General features: G+C 39.4%; 3 protein-coding genes across 6 annotated transcripts in view; 2 read left to right on the forward strand and 1 right to left on the reverse strand.

The window, feature by feature from the left end:
- Positions 1–24,797, forward strand: part of LOC134502095 (uncharacterized) — a 161,460-nt gene extending 136,663 nt beyond the window's left edge. For both annotated transcript variants that reach the window (XM_063310257.1, XM_063310259.1), the window contains exon 7: positions 24,788–24,797. The gene's annotated coding sequence lies outside the window, so the exon portion shown is untranslated. The remainder of the gene's footprint in view (positions 1–24,787) is intronic.
- Positions 1–25,926, forward strand: part of NDUFC1 (NADH:ubiquinone oxidoreductase subunit C1) — a 92,395-nt gene that overhangs the window by 60,721 nt on the left and 5,748 nt on the right. The window lies entirely within an intron of this gene.
- On the reverse strand, positions 1,842–14,490 carry NOCT (nocturnin). 3 transcript variants are annotated; one of them, XM_063310256.1, is made up of 4 exons: positions 14,308–14,483; positions 13,992–14,105; positions 4,360–4,629; positions 1,842–3,215 (listed from the first exon to the last, which is right to left on the reverse strand). In XM_063310256.1, exons 3-4 carry the CDS (start codon positions 4,619–4,621, stop codon positions 2,365–2,367), a joined length of 1,113 nt encoding a protein of 370 aa, XP_063166326.1. In that variant the 5' UTR covers positions 4,622–4,629; positions 13,992–14,105; positions 14,308–14,483; the 3' UTR covers positions 1,842–2,364. The 3 variants fall into 3 exon arrangements, with proteins under 3 accessions (XP_063166326.1, XP_063166324.1, XP_063166325.1); XM_063310254.1 differs by having other exon boundaries at positions 13,992–14,490; XM_063310255.1 differs by lacking the exons at positions 13,992–14,105; positions 14,308–14,483 and adding an exon at positions 5,612–5,739.

The following is a 25,926-nucleotide window of genomic DNA, read 5'->3' on the forward strand; positions in this document are numbered from 1 at the left end:
TAAGAATTGCCCTGCATTATTTTTAAATGGGAGTACTTTGATATATACTTACAATAACTATTCTGAAGAATATTGGACTGTATTTATCTCTGTTATTGTATTCTGGCCATCTGCAGTCCTTTACATGTGACAGTTCTGTAAATAAGATGTCTTCACTTCTAGTGCTCTCCATTTCATCTTGCTTTCTTTTAGGGTGGTAAAGTAATGATTGTCATTTTGCAAAGTTAATTATTTGGGATACAATTATCATTTATGGTAATACATGCCTTGAAAGAGCTTTCTGCTGTAATTTTAAATGTCTCATGAAACACTACTTGAAAGGACAATACGGTCTAAATACAAACAAGGATGACATCACTTATTGTACTAGTGTTGTGCATAAGATTTCCCAGTCTTCCTTCATGCTGTACTACAAAATACTTAGTAAAATCTAAGCATTCTTAGTCACTGGAGATGGGGTCAACAAGAAAGGGTAAGTTCCATCTCTTCAGGCAGCAAGGCAAAGCTTGTCATCTTGTTGGAGGAAAGCCCTTCCACTCCAGTTTTATGCGTTGCCTTGTAGAGGAAGCACTCACTTTCCATCAGTTCCATTTGGGGAGCTAAAGATCAGTGCTCTTCTGGTAATGTGAAAAAACCTTCCAGCACAGCAAACCAGCAGGAGGCTGCAAGCAAGAGGGCTGCTTGGGCTGGGACAATGGCTTAGAAGATGGGGAAAGAGCCCTATCAAGACTCCAGGGTTGGTGGGACATGAAGATAAGCAGCTTTGAGCCTGCCCACAAATGAAGGGCTGAAGGCCACAGAACTCCTGTCCCTCCATCTTGATAGGCTACATGTTGTATGATACAAACTAGCAATCTTCTGACAGCTTGAAAAAAACATTCTCTTCCACCCTATATTGGTAAGAAGGAATGCTGAGTGTTAACTTCCAGAAGACTGCAGCCTGTTACAGCGAGGTCACTGCCAAAACAGGGAGGCAAGATGGCAGGACGACAGAATGTGGACAAAGGCCTCAAGACACTATCACCCCACCTACAGCTTGGTCATAATTCAGCAGCCAGTGTATTTACAGAACTCTGAAATGCAGAGTCTCATTCCTAGGGACCCCTTGCTGAAATAGTTAAAAGGGGAATGGGTGGAACCAATCAAGCCCAAAGCATATCCAACAGTACTATAATTAAATTGTATCTCTTACTGAAGAAATCATGGATTGGCTAGAAATGCGAAGCGTTTTCATAGATTAACAGTCCTAATTTTCTAAATCAGTGGTTCTTGAGGGAGAAGTGATACAGGATGGGACAGGATATTGAAGAGACTCCATGGCACCCATACTGGGAATCGGGGGCTCTTCCATCCTTACCAAACTTAGTGGTGTGAACAAATAATCTCAGAGATGCCTGTAGAGGACAAGCACCTAAGAAAGCAAATCCACAAACTTAACTGCAGCAGCAAACATGGGTCAGGCATCTTTATGAACTGCCTGTAGTGTGCAGACAGATACGTGGCCTGTGGCTCATACACTGGAAGATACTGTAGATCATTAGACAATGTCACAATTTCCTTCTCAGGAAGAAGCTGTTTGGAGAGGCAATAGAGAGGTCTTTGCCTATAGCCCCAAAGGAGGAGGAATGTGGATACAAGATGTCATCTTTTTGAACTAGAAAATGAAATTCCAGCCTCTTTAAATTGGAAGCATATACTGGGACAACCAAAGCATTCATCTAATAGCCAGGTGGAGGCAAGAACCAAATAAATGCTTCTTAGCATGACACTATTATCTTCCATAGGTGAACAACTGTAGAAATTCTGATACGCTTTGAACATACCTTCAAAAGCAATATGCATTTCAGAGGTTAACACTCGTTCAGTTTATTCAAGAAGGCACAATTCAAGACAACCTCAGAAAAAAAATAACTCAGGCTCATATTAACCTTTACACTGAACAAAATTTGGTCATTCAGTCCAGTATGGGAGGGAGGAATCCTGGATATTCATCTGCTTGATTGACTGATGATGGACAGAACAATGATGTTACACACAGTGCAACTGTTTTATCTTACAACCCAAGATCTTAGATATGGGGGGGAAAACCCTTATTACAATTAGAGCTGAATAATAACAACAGCAGTGCTTCTCTCCACAAAACAGAAAACATAGCATAAGCAGTCAGCCAAACATTTGTTTGTGGTTTTTGTCATAGCATGGAGTTAATAAGAAGAAAAGTCTTTCAAGGCTACAGGAGTATAGATTATTAGTTCTCCATTCATAAATATTTCTCCCATCCCACCCCCAGAAGTCTTTAGAAGTCCATGGTAAAAGGTCATTGCCTGCACAAACACAGTACATTAAAACACCCCCCATCCCCCTTTATATTTCACCTAATTTTAAAAACTTATCTGGATTTTCATTAAAGGTGAAGTCACATACTAAAGATAGATGGTCTGAAGGGTAATTGAAAGATGGTAGCCTGTTGGGTCCAATTTGCTCCTCAGTTAAAAGGCTGAGGGCAGCATCTACTTTTAAGGCATGTTGCGAATACCAGATGTAATCAAGTGTATGCCTGCACTCTCCAGAAGGACGGATCTTCCATGTGGTATATGGAGGTTCTGTCAGCCCATCTGTACTCAGCAGTTTATAAGCACTGTTTAGGTTCAGACTAGAATCAGCGAATTGCTTATACACCTCTTCCGTAGGCTCAGCATTGAAATCACCACAGACAATAAGAGGGATCTCTGCCTCCTGGGTGATCTGTTTTAGATTCTCCAGAAGATCAGCACCTTGAGCAGATCGAAACCTCTCCCAGCCATTGCGAGCTTTCAAGTGGGTGACAGCAATACAGAACAGTTTCCCGGTTTCATTGCATTTCAAGGTCTGAACTATAGCCACTTGATTGGTTTTGAGCTTCATTGCTGTCAACCTGATGTTGGTGCTATTAATTAGAGTGAACCTGTCCTTAAGGAAGAACAAGGCACAGCCATCTGGGCCATTGTTGCATTCCACATCTAAACATGGAGAACATGGTTTAGGAAAAAAATCACATTGGTAGCCTAGCCGGCTGAGTAATGGCTGAAAGGTATCAAAATAGTGGTCCACTTCTTGTAGACAGAGGATATCTGGCTGATAGGCAAGGATCTCTTCTAGAATGAGACACTTCCTTTCTTCCCACCTCAAGGCTTCCATGGGGCATTGAACAAAGTTGTCCTTGCCTTCCCCAAGAGCTGAAATGAAGAAAATATATCAGTTAAGAAGACTTCCTTTAGGAAATATTTTCCTCCCAATAAAATATGTAAAAACAAGAAACCCAGTCCACATTCTTTATGGAACTTTCTAGAAAAATATACCAATAGTTTCAGTAAAAGATATTTATCAGTCAACCAGTTCTAAAGAGTTGCATGACTGAATTAATCTCCCCTGCTCAAATCTATTCATGAGTGACATACTTTGACTAATACAGTCTTGCTCAGAATCTAATTATCTTGGATAACCATTTTGCAATTCCAATTTTGTTTTGCTTAGTAAATTCAAAATTGAGCCTAAAGATGATTATTCTTCCCTATTTATGCATCCAGTTTAATTTCCAAAACTACATTCATATGTTTCTATATCATGGGACTGAAGCTCATATAATGACACAGAGTAAAACCATTAGATTGCAATTGTCACCTTGAGAATGTTACTTGATTTATGCCTCCAAACATAAATCCTTAAAAAGAAACAGCATGCCAGGTTTGATGGTACTTGGAGTTTCATGTTAGCCAAGGAAAAATTCAAGCTGACAACTCCACTGAATTCTTGCAAACAAAAAGGTTAAAAAACAGCAATTTAGTTCACTTATAAAGGATACCCTAAGGTAAAAATACATATGAGTCAGAATATTTTAATTGGCTATTTTAATGTTAGGGTGTGCATGTCTGTCCACTTTTTACATTCTACTTTTTAAAATATTTTGAATTTTAAGATACTTTCTTATATCGGCAATTAATTTCATATTTAGATAATGAACTTAGAATATATAAAAATTATTTCTGTGAGTTATCTACATTTTAAATATTTGCTCCGAGTGATGATCCTAGCACTCAGTGCTTGTTAGCGGCATGATAAAATAAAATTTCTTATCCATTGCTATGTGCTTTTTGATTGATCATACTGATTAAAAATTCAGAGAATTATAGGCCAATATCTTGTGCTCCATATTGAAGAAGGCATTTCTAAAAACTCTCAGGGGAACTGTTTAAAATTGCCTCTCTTTTGATCCACTGGCAGCTCGCTCCCATCAGCTAAATGAAAGCTTATGCACAAAGCCTACTAGATTTACTTTTCATTCTACAAGGCTCAAGCACAATTTCTCAATTAAGGTTGTACCTTGTGCAAGTATGTTCCACTGCATGACTCTAATGGGCTGATTATTTCTGACAAAGCTGCTCCTCAAGTCCACAAAATCCCTCTGGAGCCGGGCTGGACGGTTCTGAAGAACAATCTGGCATTCTTCAAGCAGATCTTTGGGATCTATAGGATCCAGAAACTCAGGATCTGTTTGTTCCAAGTACTCCTGGTGTTTAGTAATGACACTGCTACTCAAAGTCTTTGCCAGTGCACTATACAGCCTGCTTGTACTGTTGCCCATGGAATACCCTGAAAAGGAAGGAAGGAAGGAAAGAGAACTTCAGTCCTGAAGTCAAGCACAAGCAATTCCCATTTTTAACTTGTTAACTTCTTCTCCTGGGTCAAAACAAATTAATTCATCATTAGAGTTCACATACAATCTGACAGCCTTACAGCGCTGGTAGCTTCCAGATATAATGAACTTCAGTTTTCAAAATTTGCAACCAGTGAATTCCAGGTTGCAGAAGGATACTATAGGCAAGTACAATTGACAGCATATTTTTCAACATGAGGTTAACAATGCAATATGCATTTCCCCTCTTAAATACTGCAAATCTAAGTTCCCCTTTTTAACATATTTCACTTAGTCATTTTTATGACCCCCATAAACAAAGCTTTGGTTCCTCAGAATCAGCCTGTGTAACAGGATCTCAACAAAATTCTGAGAACTGCAGCTTTTTCATTTATTGGACTCATATCTGAGGGTGACCTATCATATTCTAAACATTTTCTACCAAGTTGTATAGTACAACTAGTTAAGCCAATAGCAGTAACTACTAAATCTGAGACAGAGTAATCCAACAGGACTGCTTCTTGCTAAACAACCTGTTCTACAGAATCTCTCACATGCCACATGGCGGAACACGGAACTTTACTTCTCAGTTTCACAAGAAGGACAAATTGGTCATAAATATTCTGCTCTATTTACCAGCAAATACATGTTATAATCACAAATCAATCTAAAGCCCATTCACTTCTACTTCTTATATTCATAAAAGATAAAAAGGATGTTTCTGTGACTTATATTAAAGAAATAGTTGGGTCTACAAAATCTTTTTCCCGATATCAGCAATACTCTGCAAAAAAACATGAGATCTGAGTTTCAGAAATGTTTAATTTCTGTTCATCTTTACAAACTTGTAGTTATTCAAATTGCATTTCTCCTGGAAAGCAGGCTTTCTAATAACTAAAAGATTATGTTTTACTAAGTTGCTAATTAAACAAAATTTACCTGATAAATCAGATGGATACATCAGCACGAATAGTAAACAACTCTAATGGAGAATTGCACACAGAATTGCCAGCCTCCTAAGTCACGTGTGAGCACTTCCTGTACCACTGGCCCACAAGAGACACCTAGTGGTCTTTTATATAACTTTTTCCACTGAAACAGCATTTTTTTTAAAAAAATCCACTATCACCATTGGCTCATGGAAAAACTAAATTTATCCTGCTTTTGGTGATAACTCACCATGTGTTGCTCTTTAATTGCACCCTGACTGAACTTATTGGAACAGCTGTTTCCCTCAACCTAATGATAGGGCTTGCTTCATTTATATTCTACTAAAACCCTTGTGTGTTTGTAACCTTCAGTTGGGTGAAATGGTGCATCATATGGCAACAGTTTTTGAAGCAAGGTACCTCCAAGTCAGCTGTATGCAGCTTTAACTCAGTTTAAAGGCTGGCAAGGTGGGGCTGGTTGAGGGGGTGCCGACGGTTGAGCCTTCTTCCTCCCTGGAGGGAGGGGGCCCTTGGGGACATGCTGGGATGGGGAGTGGGGGTGCAGCTTTCCTCATGGTCCATGGCTCCCTTTGTTCCCTTTCATCCCAGCAAAGCGGCAGGCAGCTCTGTGGGTCAGCCAAGGAGGAGGAGTGATTTCCAATGATCCCTGGCAGCTTCCCACAAGCAAAGTCAATGGGGAAGCCAGCAGGAAGTCAGAGGTTGCTCATTCTCCCACTGCTTTTTTGCCCACCTGTTGTCATTCTGTTTCTCTGTTTAGGTAAGGAAATCTCTCTCAAAGGATGACCCAATAGGTCATGGATTGTCTAGCGTCCACTAAAGCAGTGTTTCTCAACCTTGGCAACTTGAAGGTGTCTGGACTTCAACTGCCAGAATTCCCCAGCCAGCATCTCCACTAAAGTGATCCCAGTGTTTCCCTCCACCTTGATACTTCAGCCTATAACTTGGCTATATGAGATAAAGAGGTCAGTGCCTTTTCTTTTTAAAATAAGCTATTTTTCCTTCACCCACATAACTCCTTTGAATGCTGTGGCACTCTCTCTCTTTTGCAATGGAAGAGAGAAGTCTCATCACATATCATGCCAAGCCATGGTTTTCATCATCATGATTTACTGGATAAAACAGTTGGTTCACGAAAGTTCCTGAATCATAAGTCATGCTTTAAAAACCACAAGGACTGGATTTAAGACAAATAAATCATATTAGCACAATGTGTGAACCTAGTGTGAACTAGCTGAATTTTGCATTAACCTTTCTTCAAAAGAATTGCATTGGTTAGCTTGCTCTTTGTCTAATACCAACAAAATATTCTTGATTTATGTGACTCTCATCCAAATGCCTTAATGAGTCCATTTATACAATCAGTCTCTACCATGCTGTTTCATACTTGGTTCAGTGAATAAGCAATGATTCTCTTACCAGTGTCCTCTCAACTAAATTCCTAGAAGTTCTTCATGGCTTGGCTGAGATGACATATTAGGGAGAACTGAAAGTAAGTCATGAACAGCAACACACCTAAAACTGGAATGTGTGCTTTGAAGCATGTCCTGAGGTAACTTCAACAGTTTCAGAAATGTGAAATGACTTTAGTTGGACTAGGAACAAAGGGAACACTAAAAAAAAGTTTGTTGTTTTCTTTTTCTTTCTTTCTTTCTTTCTTTCTTTTTCTTTCTTTCTTTCCAAAGAGCTTAACATCCTATTACAACTGGTTAAATTAAAAACTGTAATAGTACCCTGGAGCAATCCAGTTTTAGATTATAAATCTCATATATGAGCTGAGGGATAGGTGGACTATGTACTTGATTGGTTTTATTCTGAAAAAAAATCGAAGGGTCTATTAAGTTTCCTAGATTTAGGGCTCCTCCAAGTCATCATTACAGCTGTATGCAGCTTTAACTCAGTTTAAAGGCATTGCAATCAAAACCACCGCTTCAAATTGTATCTTCATTTTAATTGTGAAATAAATTTGATGTATTGAATCAGTTTGATTCAATGGATTTCTGCACATGTGCATGAAACCTTTTATTTTAGCACCAATTAGAATCACCAATTCAAATCAAATTACTTTGACCATTTAAATTAAGTCACACATTTAAATCAAATTGATTCTGAATTAAATCACAAATTTGAATTGGATCTTAGCTTATTTGCATACTTCTTTTCAACATAATTATACTTTCTGGGATTAAACCAAATACACTATTCTGGATTAACAGAAATCTATAAATGTAGGTGTAATTTAATGGTACAATATGCAAAATAACTTTCTAAATTTACTGCTCAGAGCCATTTTTTTTTTAGTAGAGCAGCAGAGAAATGCCAGTAATAAATAAATGAACATGCAGCTACAGGAGTATACATTGTACAAGAATGCCTTATTATTAAAACCTTTACTGTTTTTCCAGAGAAAGTTCAATCTGTTGTAAATTATTTTAAATGTTACAACAGTTAGGCTGATCAAAATCCATACTGGTGCAAAACCTTTATGAAGTTTTCTGGTTCTGAAACAATCTTACCATTGTACTTTATTGCATAGAATATTCGAAGAATGGTTACATAATTTAACATACATTTTTCATAAATATGTGCACGATCTCTCTCCCACTCCATGCAATTGATAGTTGCATATGGTATATATAACCAGAATAGAAAACTTCTGAATTTACCTGCATATTTAATATTAGACAGGGGTTGTGGGAGCACCTTCAAAGCCTTATTCTACGTATGCCTGCGATTGTTATTTTGAAGACAAATCATTAACTAGAAAAGACCATTCATGCTGCATAGCTATTTTAACCTGTAATTATGCTTCTTTGTCCTGTTCCTGTCCTATTATTTTGTGAACAATTTGGAGGTATTTAGGCTTTTTGATAGCAACAATACCAACATCAGAAACAGGATTTCTGAAGCTACCACCCTACGTAACTGTACAGCTGTCCTGCCTCTCCTCCCCACCTACAATTCTAGACAGCAATCTGTTGTTACCATGTCAAGCCTGTTTTGCTAAATTATTTGGAGATGCTGCAATATACTGGTTATTTCTAATGCCAGGATAATCTTGAGGCTGATTTTGTCTGCTTCTTGTCTGATAAAGCAGATCACAGTCCTCAGCAAAATGATATCAATTGTTAAACTCCTGCAGCTGCATTGCAACACTATGCAGCAGCAAAATCTTAACATCAAAAAGCAGAGTTCTTATTCTAAAAACATGTACATTCTCTGATGGACCAGACAGCAGAAGACATCTAAGTACTGTAAATTCTTGAACAGCTAGATATCTCAGCTGTAAAACATTTTTTCCTAAACAAGATGCTTCATTACATTAGATATTTTATAAATTATATCCTAACAGCCTATTCCTTCAGATGTAATTTATCAGTAATTTGCACATCATTCATTTTTTATATTGAACTGTAAATCTTTCACAAAGGTCTAAAATATGCAGACCTTAGGAAATAGTGGTATGAAAGTCCACTAGCTGCTTCTGTCTAACCTTGATGCAAATGAACATTGCTGCTTCCAGCAGAATAAGTGTTGCTTAATTGTGCCTATCAAAGTTACAGCAAGTTACTCAATAATACTTATGCAATGATAGTAGATTGTTCAACCCTGACAATTAATATCCACAGAACCAGTCAGACATTGCCAGCAACTACTAGGCCCTTCTGCACACAGGGCAGTTCTAGCAATTTGTATTTAGAACATAAGCTCAATGAAGCTTGCTTTGGATTAGAATGTGACCAATCAATAATTGGGCTATTGTGACTGCAACATGCTGATGTAACAGGTGTAAGCTCTGATATTCATTTGTAAGATCTCATGTGTGCTATCAATTTTTGCATAAAAATTTGGACAAGTGCTGTTGAACATCTTTTATAAATTCAGGTTATTGCTGGTATTTTTGCAGACTGTTAAGCCAGCTTCTTTAACCAAAATTTGCTGTGTTTACATAATATACTAAGTTGTTAATAATGGTTTGCAGTAACTAGGTGGATTCAGTTTCCTAAACCAAAACCATATCTTAGAATAAAGGATACAAATATGTCATGGTGTATCCAAAGGGAACTCTCTGCTATTATACATACATACATATATAGCCACTGGGTGTAGTGATTTACCAGTTTGGGGTGTGGTATCATCAGTAATCCATGTGCTCATCATCTCTTGAATTGACTATTGTTATGCACTCTGTACAGGGCTGCCTCTGAACAGTACTTGGAAGCTGCAATTGATACAGAATGGCGCAACCTGCCTCTTAATGGACAAGAGCTGCCAGTGTAACATAATGCCTGCATGAGGGTTCTGCATCAGCTTTTAACAGGCTTCCAAATTCAATTCAAAATGCTCATTTCAACCCATGAAGTGCTTTATGGCTTTGTGCTTAGATATCTGCAGGACTGTCTTCTTTGGATAGAACCAATCCATCTGCTCCTTTGTTCTAAATGGGGATGTCAAGAATATTCCTCCACCACCCCCATCAGGGGCAAGAGTATGATTTTTTTAAGGACATACTTAGGAATAACTTAGTTCTGGATATCTAAATGGAGCCCTCCTTTACAGTTTTCCAGGGGGCAGTACAGACCGAACTCTTTCATAGAGTATTTATCAGTTGAAAAATATTGGGAGTTGCTTATTGGAAGTTGGGTTTCTTTTTTTGTGGAGGTGTGAGCTTATGGTATTACGTTTTTATGGTTCTTAAGGAGTTTGTGTAAATTGCTGAGTCTACAGCATTTTTAATATCTCTGACTTCATGTAAAAAAAGATACCTAAAATACAGAAAGCTCAGCATTTTAAACTTCATGTTGCTAGATATTTAACAGGACACCTTTTTTGCATAATGTTCACATATTGGCTTATTATTTTGTCTGCCCTACTCCCATATAGCATCCAACCATTAAAAACTCATCTCAAAACATTAAATTAGTAATTTACTATATGATATCCTGAATCAGCATATTTAATCCATCTATTTATCCATCTACTCCAGTACTAGGCTGACCATATTTTCTTAAGACAAAAACGGGACATTGGGATGGCAAAACGGGGCAGGGCTGGGCGACGGGCTGGATCGGCAGGCAGGAACGTCTCTGGTTTTCTCGGGCTGGGAATCTTCGGATTCCTTCGTTTGCGAGAGGCAAGGCTGTGCTGGAGAGTCTAGTGAACGGTTGTCCCCGACAAGCCGTTCCTCCTCCGGCTGTGCTTTTACGTTCTTTTCTTCCCGCTGTTTTAAGGCAGGAGCCAATCGGCTCGCCCTCTGATCACCGCCTATCAGCTGATCCTGTTTTTTTTTTCTTTTTAGGCTTCCTGCCAGGTTGAACTCTGTTGCTTTTTTCCCTGATGAGCTCCCCACCTTCCACTCAAAGTCAGACTGCATTCTGACAGGTTCGCAGGAACTTTCAAATTTTTGAGTAAGGTTTTTAAGAAAATGGGACAAAACGGACATTTATATTAAAACGATGGGACGGTCTGGAAATGTTGAAAAAACGGGACTGTCCCATTCAAAATGGGACGTATGGTCAGCCTATCCAGTAGTGACTGAAGTTGCTTTCCAGGATTCAGGCAGAGCATCAGGTACTTGGTGACCTGATCTTTGCTAAACTGGAGATGCCAATGACTGGAATCTTCTGCCTGCCAAACATGGAGTATATCAGTTATTCTGGACAAGACTTTTAACAACACAAGGATACATTGTGATTAATAACTCAGGGTAGAAGATAAAAAAATTCTTTGACCCACAGTTCTGTAACCATATATTCCAGAAGCAGTTCCAAGAAATGTAGATAGGATGGTCCTGTAGGTAAAAAGTATCAGGGCTGCAGCTTCAGGCAAGCCTTCTTCCCTCTTATACCATAGGTGGAAAAGACAAATTCCTAAGAATAATTTGTTATCTTGCCATCTGAGCGCGGATGAGAAGACAATGACCAACGCACATTATACCATTAAACCAGGGATCTGTGGTCCCAGGGATCCCTTTTTGGCAGACACAGTTCTCACTCAGTTCGCTTCCTCATCCTGCTCCCTGTAACTTTCTTTCAACCTTCCCACCACCAAAAAGTTGCTGATTCCTGGACTTTCCTAGTTTCACATGTTACCAATAGGCTGGAAAGAGAGAGCATAGCTATATAAGGTAAAGTCATCTTTTGCCTAAAGTGACCACTTGACAAAAGTTTATAGAGATACATTATATACTGATAGTTGCCGAAGCCTCAAGCAGGTTAAAAAGAGCTAAAGTTCTTTCTGTTTGAATTAGACTTTACTAAATTGGGCAGTAAAGAGAGACAGATCTTTAGTGTTCATACATGCAACAATCCCAGAAGAGCTAAAGTAGTGGGGCTTACTTCTGAATAGACATATTAATCTGAAAGCGTTAAAAACAATTTCACTTTTTTTTTTCCAGACAAAGTGGTTTGTGGGGTTTGTTTGCAAATTTTTAGGACAGGTGTACAACAATGTTTCAAACCTGAGACCTCAGTTTGAAGATCAAAATACTTTTAAAATATCAAAACTTTTGAATGTGAAGCAATTGTTTCAAACTTGAAACAACTATTTTAATTTCAACATGGATAGTTAAATATTAAATACATGATGGGAGAAGAATCATACTATTCATAAATAATTTTAAAATGAAATCAAATTTAGTTTTTATCCTTGTCCCATCTACTATTTGGAGGATGGCTCACAGCACCCAAAAGTCAGGTCTGGCCCTCCACCAGCAATAAGGCATATACTCTCTGCTTAAGGTAAGGAAGAGTAGAAATTAATAAATAGTCTTGCTTCTCATAACCTAGTACCCTTCAGTTGTCCTAGAACAGCAGCATATGGAATTCTTAGCCAGCAAATAGTTCAATAAACCTGGAGGATGCCAGACTGGGTAAGACTGAGCTGGACAAACAAGTCAGAGGCTGATAACAGCTGGCAGTAACTTCTGTATGTGTCATTTCAACCATGTTATCAAGTTTACATCTCAAGGGAGAAAGAGCTAGTGAGCTACATAAGCTATTGCTTGCTAATCTTTTACACAGATCATGATTGAGCTAAGAAAAATAGCAAGAAAAGTGAGATGCAGATAAGGATTAAGGGATTTTCATTGCATTTAATAGAGTAACCACAGAACATAGTCATACCACCTTCAAAGAAAAGGTCATATACTTTCTAGTTTATGTATTGTACCAAAGTATGGTTTTGTCTAATTGTTGTTTGTTAAACATATTACAATTGGTTGGATAAACATTGCACTGAGCTATAAATCATGGTTTATAATAGCTGGATTAATACAGTATCTTACACAAAAGCTAAATTAACCTAATTATGGCTACACACAATCTGTGAACCCATCTTTTGTGATTTAGTGACTTTCAAGGTAAGTCAAATTGCTTTGCTCAAACTTAGTAGTTATAATTTACATAACACTGGATATGTCCACTAACTCAGCTGACAAATTACAATAGACATGGAGACATAATTTATCAATACATTACATATTACAAACACAGTTTTATTTAAATCCTTGCATAGCTGGGATAAACAAAGTAGCCTTATATTTTACATATTTATCTCAGTCAGGTCAGATATGCATCACATATCTGCATAATTTGAAAATGAAACATTATGAGTCACTAATAAGCATTTTCATAGAGGAAGCACATAGAACAGCATACTGTACTACATGCTATGGCCTTGTCCATTTTTCTCTCATACTCTAATACCTATTAGATAATTAAAAGAAACTTTAGCATACTTACAGGACAGGGCTACTACAGATATTTTAAATCCCAGGAACAATTCATAGAAGTAATCTAGGAAATCAAGCCTCTCTTTCAAGGAAACAGTGATGCCTGAAGTTACGGTGATACTAGATACCTAACGCATGTCATTCATTGACTTTTTTCATTTGTCTTTCCTAGCCAGGAAAAACAGCTTTTAATTACACCAGCAGCCAATTTATATATTTCATGGTTCTCAATTTTTATTGGATCTATCCATAGATGCCTCACATTTGTACATCCATATTCAACCAGCAACTTTGGATCCACCCAGGTTCATCTGGCAGCCAAAGGCAGAGAAGACATCAACCAAATACACCCATCCCGAATGTCACTGTAATGACAGGATCTCCGAAACTTGACTTCCCATTGCAACTTGGGGAAAATCCTTTCTATGTAGTCTCCGATAGAACCCATAAAACGGAACATCACCACTCAAGGCTGCTGTGAGGATTAGCAAGAGCATGCAGGCAAGTCTCTCGCCCCAACCCTCGGAACAGCGACTTCCTTCTCCTCCCTCGGGGTGGGGGCGGGGGCATGGAACTCGGACCCCCGAACCCCGACATTCCAGCCCCGGAACCTTCAGCCCCGAAGGTTCTGAACACTCACCAGCTTGGGACGTGGCGGCTCCCGAACTGCCTGGGGCAGAGCAACCGCAGCGCGGAACTCCGGAGGTAGCAGAGGAAGAGGCGAGGAGCGCAGAGTGGGCGAGGGCTCTCTTCACTGGCGCAGGTGATCGGAGCAGCAGGGTCGAGGAAGAGGCAGAAGAAGGAGTGCAGCAGAGGTTAGACAGGGCCGAACACAAGGACCTAATAGAGCTTTGATACATAATAACGCTATGTACGGCGCGCGAGACAGATGAAGGGATGTTTTAAAAAAATAAAAATTAAAAAAAGCTCCGCAACGGGAGCGGTCTGCAGCTGACCTGCTCTATGGCAATGCCGACTCCTTCCTGTCTTTCAGAGCCCACAGAAGGAGCATGAATTGGGAAAAGAGCCTCGGCTGCCTGCTCCAGAGAGAAAAAGATACTAGCCCAGGAGAAGTCCACGGAAACTGCGGCTAATTGCTGAGAACGGGAACACGAGCATCCGAAGTAAACCTCACCCCTCCTGCCGGCATTGACGCAACCGCAGCTTCCAAGAGTAAGGTAAGAGCGGGGGAGTAAGGCACCGACACATTTCTCCTCTCGCTTCCTCATTTAGACGAATGGAAGGCGTTCGGCGCTAATGTAAACGGGAAGTGCACGCAAGGCTAAAATGCCGACTTCCACGCGAGGAAACAAATACAGAAAGATTAACTGGGCTAGATACGTATTGTGCGTGTTTTTTCTCCCCCCCGGAAAAATGGTATGTTCTAATCTTGGCACCGAAGTCCCCAAAAGGTCTGTTGATGACGTCACAATGAACGTTGACTCGGGTGGGAGCGGGGTTGTTGGCCGGAACCTCCCCCTGTTTTCGCGTTCGTGGGAAGGAAGGGGGCGTTGGCTGCCGGCTGATAGAGCGTCACGCGGTGTCTGGGTTTGCCCTTTTATCTCATTCATTCTTCGACTCTTATTTTGTGGAGGAAGCTGGTCTTGGTGGAACAAGCTAATGAAAGCTTTCGATTTCCCGTTCGCAGTGCGAAAACGTTTGAGAAGAGCGCTGGGGATGAGACCAGAAGTTCTGTATATCTTACTAATATGTCCAATCTTTTAAAAAAAGTAACAACCGTACTACTACTTTAGGAACAAACCTTAGATTTCTTTGGGCCTGGTTTTTTTTTAATCTGGGAGTCTCAAGATACCTTGGGCCTACAAATCCCAGAATCTCCAACCATTTGGCATTTGAGAATTGCAGTCCCAACATATTAGGAGGACAGCAATTGGGGATGACTATTTTAGAAAAAAATACCCAGCTAGAAGAACATGCCTCAAACATGCTAGAAATCTCAGCTACAAAAACAACTTCATGCATAGCAAGAAAGACACAATCAAATATGGTACCTGGGTTGGCTGTTGGAAAGATGGACTTGTGAAGCAGTTTCTGGTCTAAGGTGATTGTTGAAAGGACAGAGCAGCTGGCTTTGTACAACATACTACACTAAAATGTGGGGTGCTTTATGGCTCTGTGTTGTTTAAACCCAGGCAGTTGAGTTAATTCAGTAAGACTATGACTCACTATTTGTACTGAGAGTCAAACCAGATATAACCTTGAAAATCTGGGATTAAGGCCATCTTCCCATCCTGGTGCCTTCCTAATGTGAGAAACTACAGTGTTTATTATACCTAATCAGCTGCTGGGAGGGTAGCAAATATATTGGGAGGGAAGGAATGAGGAAGATTGAATTAAGGTCTCTTTCCTCCTTACAAATCAGCAAACACAGATGACTGGGGTGTGATGTTTTGAAAGAAGATTGTTTTCCATGTTACTACTGAATTACTTTTCAAGTGGAATGTCAGATTCCAAGTCAGATTTTCTTCATCTTGTGACTCTGTGTTTTTTAATCCAAATTTCGTTTTATTTTAAAATGTGGTTTGTCTGATTAATTTAGTCACTGTGGTTTGTACAATTTAACAAGTGTAAACCCAGTCCCCTTCCCTGAACTGCTTGAGGATTTGCCCCAGGAGAAAGGGAAAATTGGGTGAAGGAGGAAGAGATTGAGTTGCTCCCTAGTGGAGAATGGAGGAAGAGCAGCGCCTCCCTGGAATGAGAGTTCAAAGAGGATACCCTTAGCTGTCACTAACCCCACTGGTAAGAACCCATGTTTGGTTCATTGGGTGGATTGTTTAAATGAATAAGACGGATAGGAGTTGGTCTGTTACTCCTATTGCCCTGTTACTGGATATTTTGTGGCTGGGATTGGGAAAAGATTAACCCAATTAATTATTGGGTTGACTATATAATCATTAGTTGAGAGAGAGAGATTTGATTGCAGAGGGGGAAAAATAGAGGGGAGGATAATAGTAATTATGGGCAGGGGGAAATGTAGCAGGAGCTGGAGGGTAAGCCATTCCAGGGAAAGAGAGATTAGATGTGTTGTAACCGGGTTCTGAGGGACTTTTCCATCAGTTCATTTTAATGTATGTATTTCTTCCTCATGACAATGGGATTAAGTGGAGCTGCCAAACTCTGCAGGGAGGAGTGGCCCATTACTTAATATTACATTGACTTGTACGGCATTTATATGTACTGTAAATTCTGTAAACTGCCTAGAATCAATCTAGTTTTAGGTGATAGATAAATCTCATTAAAAACTCAGTGGAGTTCAGAATTACAGCATTCTAATGAAGCTGATTGGTGAAAAGTCCCTGATAAAGTGCTTCATCACATACTACTTGGTTGATATACAGAATCTGCTGATACAAGAGATGGCAATGCCAATTTTAATGGCTTTAAAAGGGGATTACTTAACCATTGTATAGAAGTCTACCAATGGCTACAAGTCATGCTGGCTATATAACTACATCCTAGATTTGAGTTACTACATCTCTGAATATCAGTGGCTAAGGTAATATAGTAATAGCGATTTGCTTTTAAGTCACGATGCTGGACTAGAAGGGTCTGCTGCAACTGGGATCTTCTAGAACTCTTAAATGAAGTTAAAACTAGGTTTATACTGGTCCCAGCTCTAGTAGTGTAGAACCACAGATGATTGTTGCAGTATGAGTGACAATGCAGATAGAATTAGTATATTGAAAAGTGAATCCTTAGCTTAAGACTTAAAGACAAGCTATAATAGTTTGGGTTTTAAACAGTAGCATCACTGTAATGTGAACAATGGTTGTTTGAATTGCTCAATCTGCTTTTCCTTTTTATTTTTTGTAAACTGCTCTGTGATCAGAATTATTACTTGCTTAAACTTCTTCTAACCTAAATGTAAATGAGAGAGTGGTCTGGATGTATTTAATCATGAGAAGATACTGACCCTACTGTTTATATTGTCTACACAGATGGCATCCAGTTGAATTATATGAATTACAGGTTACTGAGTTTAAAAAAGGGCTGTGAATTTTTGCCTCACAGGGCAACTAAGGGGTGTGCTGGGGCCACAGTTGAAAAGCTGGGGTGGGCCATGGCCAAAGAACCTAAATTTAATTTAATTTTAAATAAGATATGGTAGAATAACACTAAAATATAGTAATATCAATAATTTATTAATCTTCTCTTTTGATTATATTAAAAATATCCTATTCACTCTGAAGGGGCTTCTGAGGCATGTCCAAGGTTTTCAGGTAGTGCAAGTTTGAACTTTTGATTTAAACAACCACTGGTTTTCTTGAATTACATTTTAATTTATAGTGCAGTCTAAGGAACATAAGGACTTATTAGGTCACAGATCCCACAGAGTAAGCCTTATTGTTTGTAGAATTGAGCTGCATTGTTAAACTGCTGTTGTTAGAAACTTCTTTGTTTCCAGATGATTCATTTCTTGAGCAATGGTTCAGTTCCAGGAAAGGAACAACGCAGAGCCTTGCTGTTCAGAATCTTTGTAACTCCAAGCTGAGAAAATGAATCATACACAGAAACCAAAACTGGGAGGATGAGACTATGGTTCTTATTTTTAGTGATTTCACTAATTCTACTCTGTAATTTTAATCAATTATATCATGAAATGAGTAAAAGTTTTAAATTGTTAGGAACATTATGCTAGCCAGAAAGAGCAGCAATACAGATTAACAGAAGATTGCAAGCTATTGGATATGAGACTTCCCTCCGTCCCTCAGAAGGTTTAACTGGGAAAAAAATGTCTTTTTCATGGATTAATTTGTGTTATGAAACAGTGGAGGTTCAAATAGCTCCATTTTGAAAAGACCATTTTGATAATAAATGACCAGATTTTTCACTTTCATTTGTCAAGCTGAATTGGCTTGATTAAACCTATGTTTCAAATGCTGTGCCTGTTCTTGCTGCATTGGTTAATCTGGTTTCATTTTTAATTCATGACTTTTTAATATTGTGACTTCTACATTGTTCATTTTTTAAAATTGTAAAGTAAATTGATTTATAGATCTTGTGTATTATATGTATTAAAAATATGGAATCCAAACATGTAAAATTTATTTCACAGTATGGTTCTAATTGTTATGCTTAGGTACTGTAATAGAGTGTGTCTGTATATGTGTATACATGCATACACACACACTTCATTCCATCATGCTATTCCTCAGTAAGGTGAGCAATCTTATACAAAACAGAAAAGAAGAAATAATGGGCCCTAAAGTAGGTCACTCATTTTTGTATTCAGTCTACATTCATTCTTGGCTTAACTCTTCTTCAGATACACATTTCTTAAGTACCCCATTCCCAATGCATTTAACTTACCTGACATTTCTAATTCTGCAAACTATTCAGGTTCCAGCCAACAACACCACAGTGTCTGTGTAGAAAAGTACTTGTATATACATCCCCAGCCATCACACCTGTAACATCACCACAAGTATTCCTTGTGCATTTATTCATAAATACATTAAACAACAAAGGAAACATTATACATCCTTGTCTTACCTCCTGCTGAATGTTGAACTATTAACAAAGCGTTCCATTTATTGTCACAGATGCTCTATTTCCATTATATACTACCTTTATCCCATTCAACAACCTACCTTCAACTCCATACAACACATTCCATAATTCATGACTACTAGTTATTTTCTTGTAAATCAAGAAATGTACAATATATTTTCTTTCTCATTCTCACATTTCTCAGTGTCCTATGAAGAGCAAAGATCTAGTTGGCACATTTTCTAACTTGCATAAAGCTACTACACTTCCCAAATGTTGTTCCTTGTCATCTCTTGTATCATTTTGATTAGAATTCTGCCAAACCTTTTCCCAACCACATTTTACAAATACTTATGTCAGTATTCCCACAATCACTTTTATTTTTAATTCTATTAGTTTTACTTAAAGATCTTTGTTTAACTGTTTTCACCTACATCCCAATGTTTTATTTCTATAAAAATGGTGTTTTCTTTTCCTGTTTAATCTTAATTCTACCTTGCTCTCTTTGACTATATTCTTTGAAACTATCTTTTACTCCTTTTATTAATTATACATTTTCTCTAATCATTTTTACAACAAACATTCTGCTGTATTTTTTCTAATCCATTGCATCTTTTACATAATCATTCTAGCAAATGATTTTCCATACTTTCTATTAATATACAGTAACTCCAGAAATTTCTGTGACATTCCATAACATTCTCTTCACACTCTCCCATCCACTTTCCATTCATTTTGTTGGGAGATTATCTTCTAACACTCTTGGGAAAAACTGGAGTTTTTAGAATGACTGAAGAAAGAGAATGTATTAGTACTGAATGAAACATTCTCTTTCTTCAGTCATTCTAAAAACTCCAGTTTTTCCCAAGATCTGCTTCTGACACTGTTTGTTTGTTTATGTATTTTAAAAAAAGTTTTATATGGCAGCCCAACTCTAATAACTGTTAGGATACAGACTGAGTTGGAGTTGAAATACTAGATGAGCTGGCTAGAACAGAATGCCCTCAGACATTGCAGGCACTGATGCACCTTTGTCTGAAAATAGATGGGCACCTGCAACAACGACAAACCCGACGTCCTGTTAATTCAGGGCTCAGCACCACACCACACAATTGGAAGTCCTCAGAGGAACCCATGCAATTAGCAGCTCGATCCTGCCTTACTCTGGAAGAGAAAGAATATAGACAGTGGGAGGGCTTATGTTTATATTGTGCTGGTCCAGGGCACATGGCCTTCAATTGTCCTGTTAAGTCTTGATCGAACAAGTCGGGAAATGGGAATTGCCCAACCTAAGGGGGCACTTAGGTTGGGTAAAGCTGGCGACAAGCCCGAATTCAATACCTCATTTAATATCTCCTGAGCACTTGGTGGTATCAGTGATCCTTAAAATTAAACAGTCTCCGTTGATTACAATCCAGGCAATGGTAGACTTGGGGGCTTCCACAAGTTTCATGGATACGAAATTTGCTAAAAGGTGGAAAATTCCCCAAAACTGAGTTGATGGAGACAATTGACTGTAGACCTCTATGCTCCAGTCCATGGTCACTGAACGCTTAACTATGAGGATTAGAGATCATTTTGAGTGGATTGAATTCTTTGTAGTGGATAACGCCTTGCTTCCTGTTGGTCCTGGGATTGGATTGGCTGAGAATTCATGAACCTTGCATCACTTGGTCCCATGGAAATATTGAATTTCTTAGCCCACAGTGTACTCAGCATGTAGTCAGAAGCTTGTCTGCCAGTGATGTCACTATGATGGAGTCAAGAATTCCTATACATTACCAGGAATACGAGGATGTCTTCAATGAGAAGGAAGCGGAATGGATTCCTCCCCTTCGGAGGTACAATTGTTGTATTGACCTCATACCTGGCACCATACTACCTGTGGGAAGAATCTGTACACTCTCTGAACCTGACAGGTTGGCGCTTCGGACGTTCTTGGACACTAACTTACAGAAAGGATTTATCAGACCCTCCTCTTCACCTGTTGCAGCTCCTGTAAAAAGGTAAAGGTAAAGGTTTCCCTTGACGTAAAGTCCAGTCGTGTCCGACTCTAGGGGGCGGTGCTCATCTCCGTTTCAAAGCCTTGGAGCCGGCGTTGTCCATAGGACACTTCCGGGTCATGTGGCCAGCATGACTCACGGAACGCCGTTACCTTCCGCCGAAGCGGTACCAATTAATCTACTCACATTTGCATGTTTTCGAACTGCTTGGTGTGCAGAAGCTGGGACGAGCAACGGGAGCTCACCCCGCCGCGCGGTTTCGAACCGCCGACCTTCCGATCGACAGCTCAGCGGTTTAACCCGCAGCGCCACCGCGTCCCGCAGCTCCTGTACTCTTTGTAAAAAAGAAAACAGGAGAATTACGGCTCTGTTGCGATTATTGAAAACTTAACAATATTACCATCAAGAATAGGTATCCCCTGCCACTGATTTTGGAGTTGCTGGAAAAAGTTCGGGGTGCTCAAATATTCACTAAATTGGACCTGAGAGGGGCTTATAATCTAATCCGAATTAGACGAGATGAATGGAAGATGGCATTTCGCACATGTTATGGTCATTTCGAGTTCACTGTGATGCCATTCAGCCTGACAAATGCTCCTGCAGTATTCATGCAATTCATGCATGAGATATTCTGAGACCCTTTGGATCAATTCTTGATCATTTACCTAGATGATATTCTGATTTATCCTACCTCTCAGAAATAACATAGTCAGCATGTACGCATAGTATTGCAATGGCTTCATGAAAACCAACTTTATGCTAAAATAGAAAAATGCCAATATGATCAAATGATCATAGACTTTTTAGGACACCGAATTTCTGCCAACAGTATAGAGATGGAACCAGACAAAGTACAGGCAATACAGTCTTGGCAACCACCACACAGAGCAAAGGATATACAACGTCTATTGGGATTTGTGAATTATTATAGAAATTTCATACCATGGTTTGCAGAAATTACAATCCGCTGATCAATTTATTACAGAAACTGTCAACTTTCCATTGGGGAGAAGTGGAAAGTCGTGGGTTCGAGGTGTTAAAAGAAGCCTTCATGTCCAAACCCATATTAGACATCCAAATCCCATTCAACTGTTTGTAGTTGAGACTGATGCTTTGGATGTAGCTGTTGGTGCAGTGCTGCTTCAAAAGGACCTTCAAACTAATCAGCTGTGTCCATGTGCTTATTATTCTAGGAAATTGGTGATAGCTGAACAAGCCTATACTATATGGGATAAAGAGCTATTGGCTATTAAAGTAGCCTTTTAAGTATGGAGACACCATCTAGAAGGAGCCCGACATATCATTGAAGTTAGGACAGACCATCATAGTTTAGAACATCTTAAAACAGCAAGAAAGCTCAAAGACAAATTTGATGGTCCCTATTCTTTTATCGCTTCGATTTTTGAGTAACATATATTCCAAGGGGCCAAAACCAACAGGCGGACACCCTCTCAAGGAAACCAGAGTATGATAGATCAGCAACTACTTCCATGCTTAAATCTGTAATTCCCTTGGAAAGATTTGAGGCTGTACAACCAACAGGAGACTTAATGCAACAATTGCAGAATCAGCAACAATTAGATCCTTTTGTAATAAAAAAGAAAAGGGAAATGGGCCATATGTGTCATGAGTACTGATGGTGAGCAGGAGGGGGCCCCTATCCAGGGGGGAAAATGCATGTGTAGTTTAGAGACTTTGAGCTGTAATTCAAAGAAACCCAGAACAGACCCGCCTTGAGTTTTGGGGTTTATCTGTCTGAGTTTTCCCACACTTCTTCAGTTCGGTAGGATTTTCTGTCTACAATAGCAGTAATAAAACACTAGAGACTTTCTCCTCATCTTGGCGTGGTCTTTGCTTAGTCAGGACAATATGCCTGCAGACCAAGCAAAACAATGGAGTTGTAATCATGAGATATTATGCTTCAGGAGCTGTTATTATGTACCAATGGGTGAATTGAGAGAATGAATTGTGAAGTTTTGTCACGACAATCCAACAGCAGGACATTTTGGATTTTTCAAAACCCTTAACCTGATATCTGGAGAATTCTGGTGGCCACGCATCTTTAATGATAAATGATATGTGGCCTCTTGTGCAGAGTGTCACAGAGTGAAAAGTCAACCAAGAAAGCCTGCAGGACTTTTATTACCATTACCTACACCAGAATGTCCTTGGGAAGCCATCTTGGTGGACTTCATCACAGAACTTCCTAGATCCAACAGAGCCACAGCTATATTCGTGGTTGTAGACACACTAACCAAAATGGCGCATTTCATTGCTTGCTCAGGATTACCTACCTCACAAGAAACAGCGAGACTATATATTAAGAACAGTTTTCAGATACTTGGATTAGCCAAGAGAGTGATAACAGATCAGGGTTATCAATTTACTGCCAGGTTCTGGAGGGAGCTACTAAAAAACTTAAAAATTCAAGGTCATCTGTCATTCTCGCATCATCTACAATCAGATGGTGAAATAGAGTAAATACAATCTTAGAGCAATATTTGCATTGTTATGTTAATTATCAACAGGACAATTGGGCGGATCTGCTCGCAGTAGCAGAGTTTGCTTATAACAACTCACAGCATACCTCGACCAGAATGACACCATTTATAGCCAATTACGGATTCCATCCCAGAGCATTTCCATTAGATGCGCCCAACTCTCCGGTTCCTGCATCGGATCACTTCATTCAAGAACTCCAAGCATGTCACCAGGTTCTTCATGAGCAATTGGACAAGGCCAAAGATTATAAACAATATGCTGACCACCAAAAGGAAGGTGCACAACTATCTATTGGGGATTTGGTTTGGCTTTCCACTAAGCACATAGTATCATCACGTCCCATCAAAAAAATTAGATCATTGTCACATAGGACCTTTTCCGATTGAGGCTATTATTAACCCAGTAGCATTTCGTCAAACTCTTCCAAAAAATATGCAAGTACACCCAGTTTTTCACTGTTCTTTGCTGATCCCTGTGGCTCCTGACAGTCCATTGTGGTCTATTAAAGCAGCACCACCTCTGGTTATAGTGCAAGGCTAAAAAGAATATGAAGTGATGAGTATCCTTGATTCACGTTTTCATCGCAGAAAACTGCAATATCTAATTGTTTGGAAGGGTTACGGACTGGAGGAGAACTCATGGGAAGATTCATATTATGTACATGCACCCATGAAGATCCGGCAGTTTCACATACACTACCTGCTCAAACCTGGGCCTCGACTAAGGAGAAAAGGGGGTTCTGGGGGGGGGGGAAATAGTGTTAGGGTAGAGACTGAGTCAGAGGAGGAAGAGTACAGCCTGGAAAAACTGCCAAGCCAAGCTGAGGAAAAAACTGAGGAAGGTTTGCAATTGAAAAGAAGCCTTGGGTGGGAAGAAACAGAACAGCTGATGGGGCCAGGCAGTGAATCAGTTTTGCCACCGCCAATCAGCGCTCGAGAGTTGTGCGCAGCAAGGAGGGCCAAGCAACGAAAAGCCTGATTGGCTCTCCATTGGCAACCATGTGATTTGGCAGCCTATAAAAGGCGTAGGAAGGCATAGAAGGGTGCCGGAGACAACCACTCCTATTTGCAGCCATTTGAACCTGCCTCAGCACTTCCTGAGCTGTCTCTAGAATTGGAAAAGGCTTGTAATCTTGACAACTCTGATCTTCCTGTGGTGCCTATGGTCCTTCCACCCATCTTAACCAACCCAATTCCTGTAACTGAATTTCCGTTAGAGGTTTCTGCCTCAGGAACCACTGCCACTCTCTTGTCTTCAGAATCCTTCTCCACTCCCACCACTTCAACACTGCCCGTCTCTGACATCTCTGTTTAACTGTCAACCAGGAAGTCAGCTCTGTTTTACTTACCTCATAACTTTCCGTCTCCGCTCTGTAATGCCTCCACACAGTCTTGTCTTGTCCTCATCTACCGGAGTTCTCTGCCTTAGCCTTCCATGCTGCATCTCTTCACTTGGAACCACTTGATTTCATTGCCTCAGAGTTAACGGCTCCCTTCCAATCTTCAACCAATTGGTAACTCAGCACTGTGTAATCCATTAATTTAACCCTATATTGTATTCTACCTGTGCTGTCTATGATTTCATTTGTTTCTACTTGAGTTTGAGAATCAATTTTACCTCAGCTTTTGTTGCCTTGTCATTGGTAGACTATTCCTTTGTTTTAGTCTGAATTGTTGAATGATATATATAGCTCTCTAAATTGAACGAATACTTTGCAGGTTATTTCTCATAGATCACTCAGTTATTGAGTAATTTGTTTAATAAAGAATTATATTAAATTTGGAGTTAAACAGAACAATAAAACAACTTTGACAGGCTTAGAACAAATCAAAGAACAAAAATACAAATACAAAACCCTCCACGGTACCAGCTAAAAACAAAATGCTACCAAGTAATGTTCTGCTTGATATTCAAAATCTCTCATCACTTTATTTTTGCTTCTTTCATTTTTTTTCATTTCATTTGTTAATTCATGGTTTTTACTTACAGGTAGTCCTCACTTAACAACCATTCATTTAGTGATGGTTTGGACTTACGACAGTGCTGGAAAAAATGACTTACAACTTGTCCTCATACTTACAACCATAAGGAATAAGGAATCTTATCCTAAGCATGCTCGTGCTACTTAGTACAAGTCAGGATTTCTCATCTAGAGGGTATCTTGCAAGACAACATACTCTGGTCCATAACCCACCAACCAAGAGGTACATATGCTATAGTGAGACATGTTTGGATTATATTGTTACTATTATATTCTGCTTTTCCTTCAAGACATCAAAATTGTATTCTCAGATTCCTCTGATCAAAGGGTTCACAGAACCCCTTATCGGAGCATCTTCCATCACTTCCTTATCAATGGGATAGACTCTCCGTCGCCAGATGGGAGGGGGTGTTGGGTTGGAGTGTGAATTGCATTATTATGGCTATAGATTTATGATGGTTCACATCAAGGCCAGCCAGTAGAGATACACCAGCAACACCACCTGGATGGGAAGAGGGGTGACATACTTTCATGGGAAAGGAAGGCAATCAAGGGAAGGTAGTTTTAAATGTATGTTT

This window comes from Candoia aspera, chromosome 8 (assembly GCF_035149785.1).
Source record: "Candoia aspera isolate rCanAsp1 chromosome 8, rCanAsp1.hap2, whole genome shotgun sequence".
Lineage (NCBI taxonomy): Eukaryota > Metazoa > Chordata > Lepidosauria > Squamata > Boidae > Candoia > Candoia aspera.

Excerpts from the sequence above, each read along its gene's own strand:
- NOCT (XM_063310254.1), bottom strand. The coding sequence starts at position 14,211 with ATGTATCAAAGCTCTATTAGGTCCTTGTGTTCGGCCCTGTCTAACCTC. Across the intron at positions 4,630-13,991 it reads AGCCGCCACGTCCCAAGCTG|GGTATTCCATGGGCAACAGT; the intron begins GTGAGTGTTCAG and ends CTTCCTTTTCAG. Across the intron at positions 3,216-4,359 it reads GTGGAACATACTTGCACAAG|CTCTTGGGGAAGGCAAGGAC; the intron begins GTACAACCTTAA and ends TCTTCATTTCAG.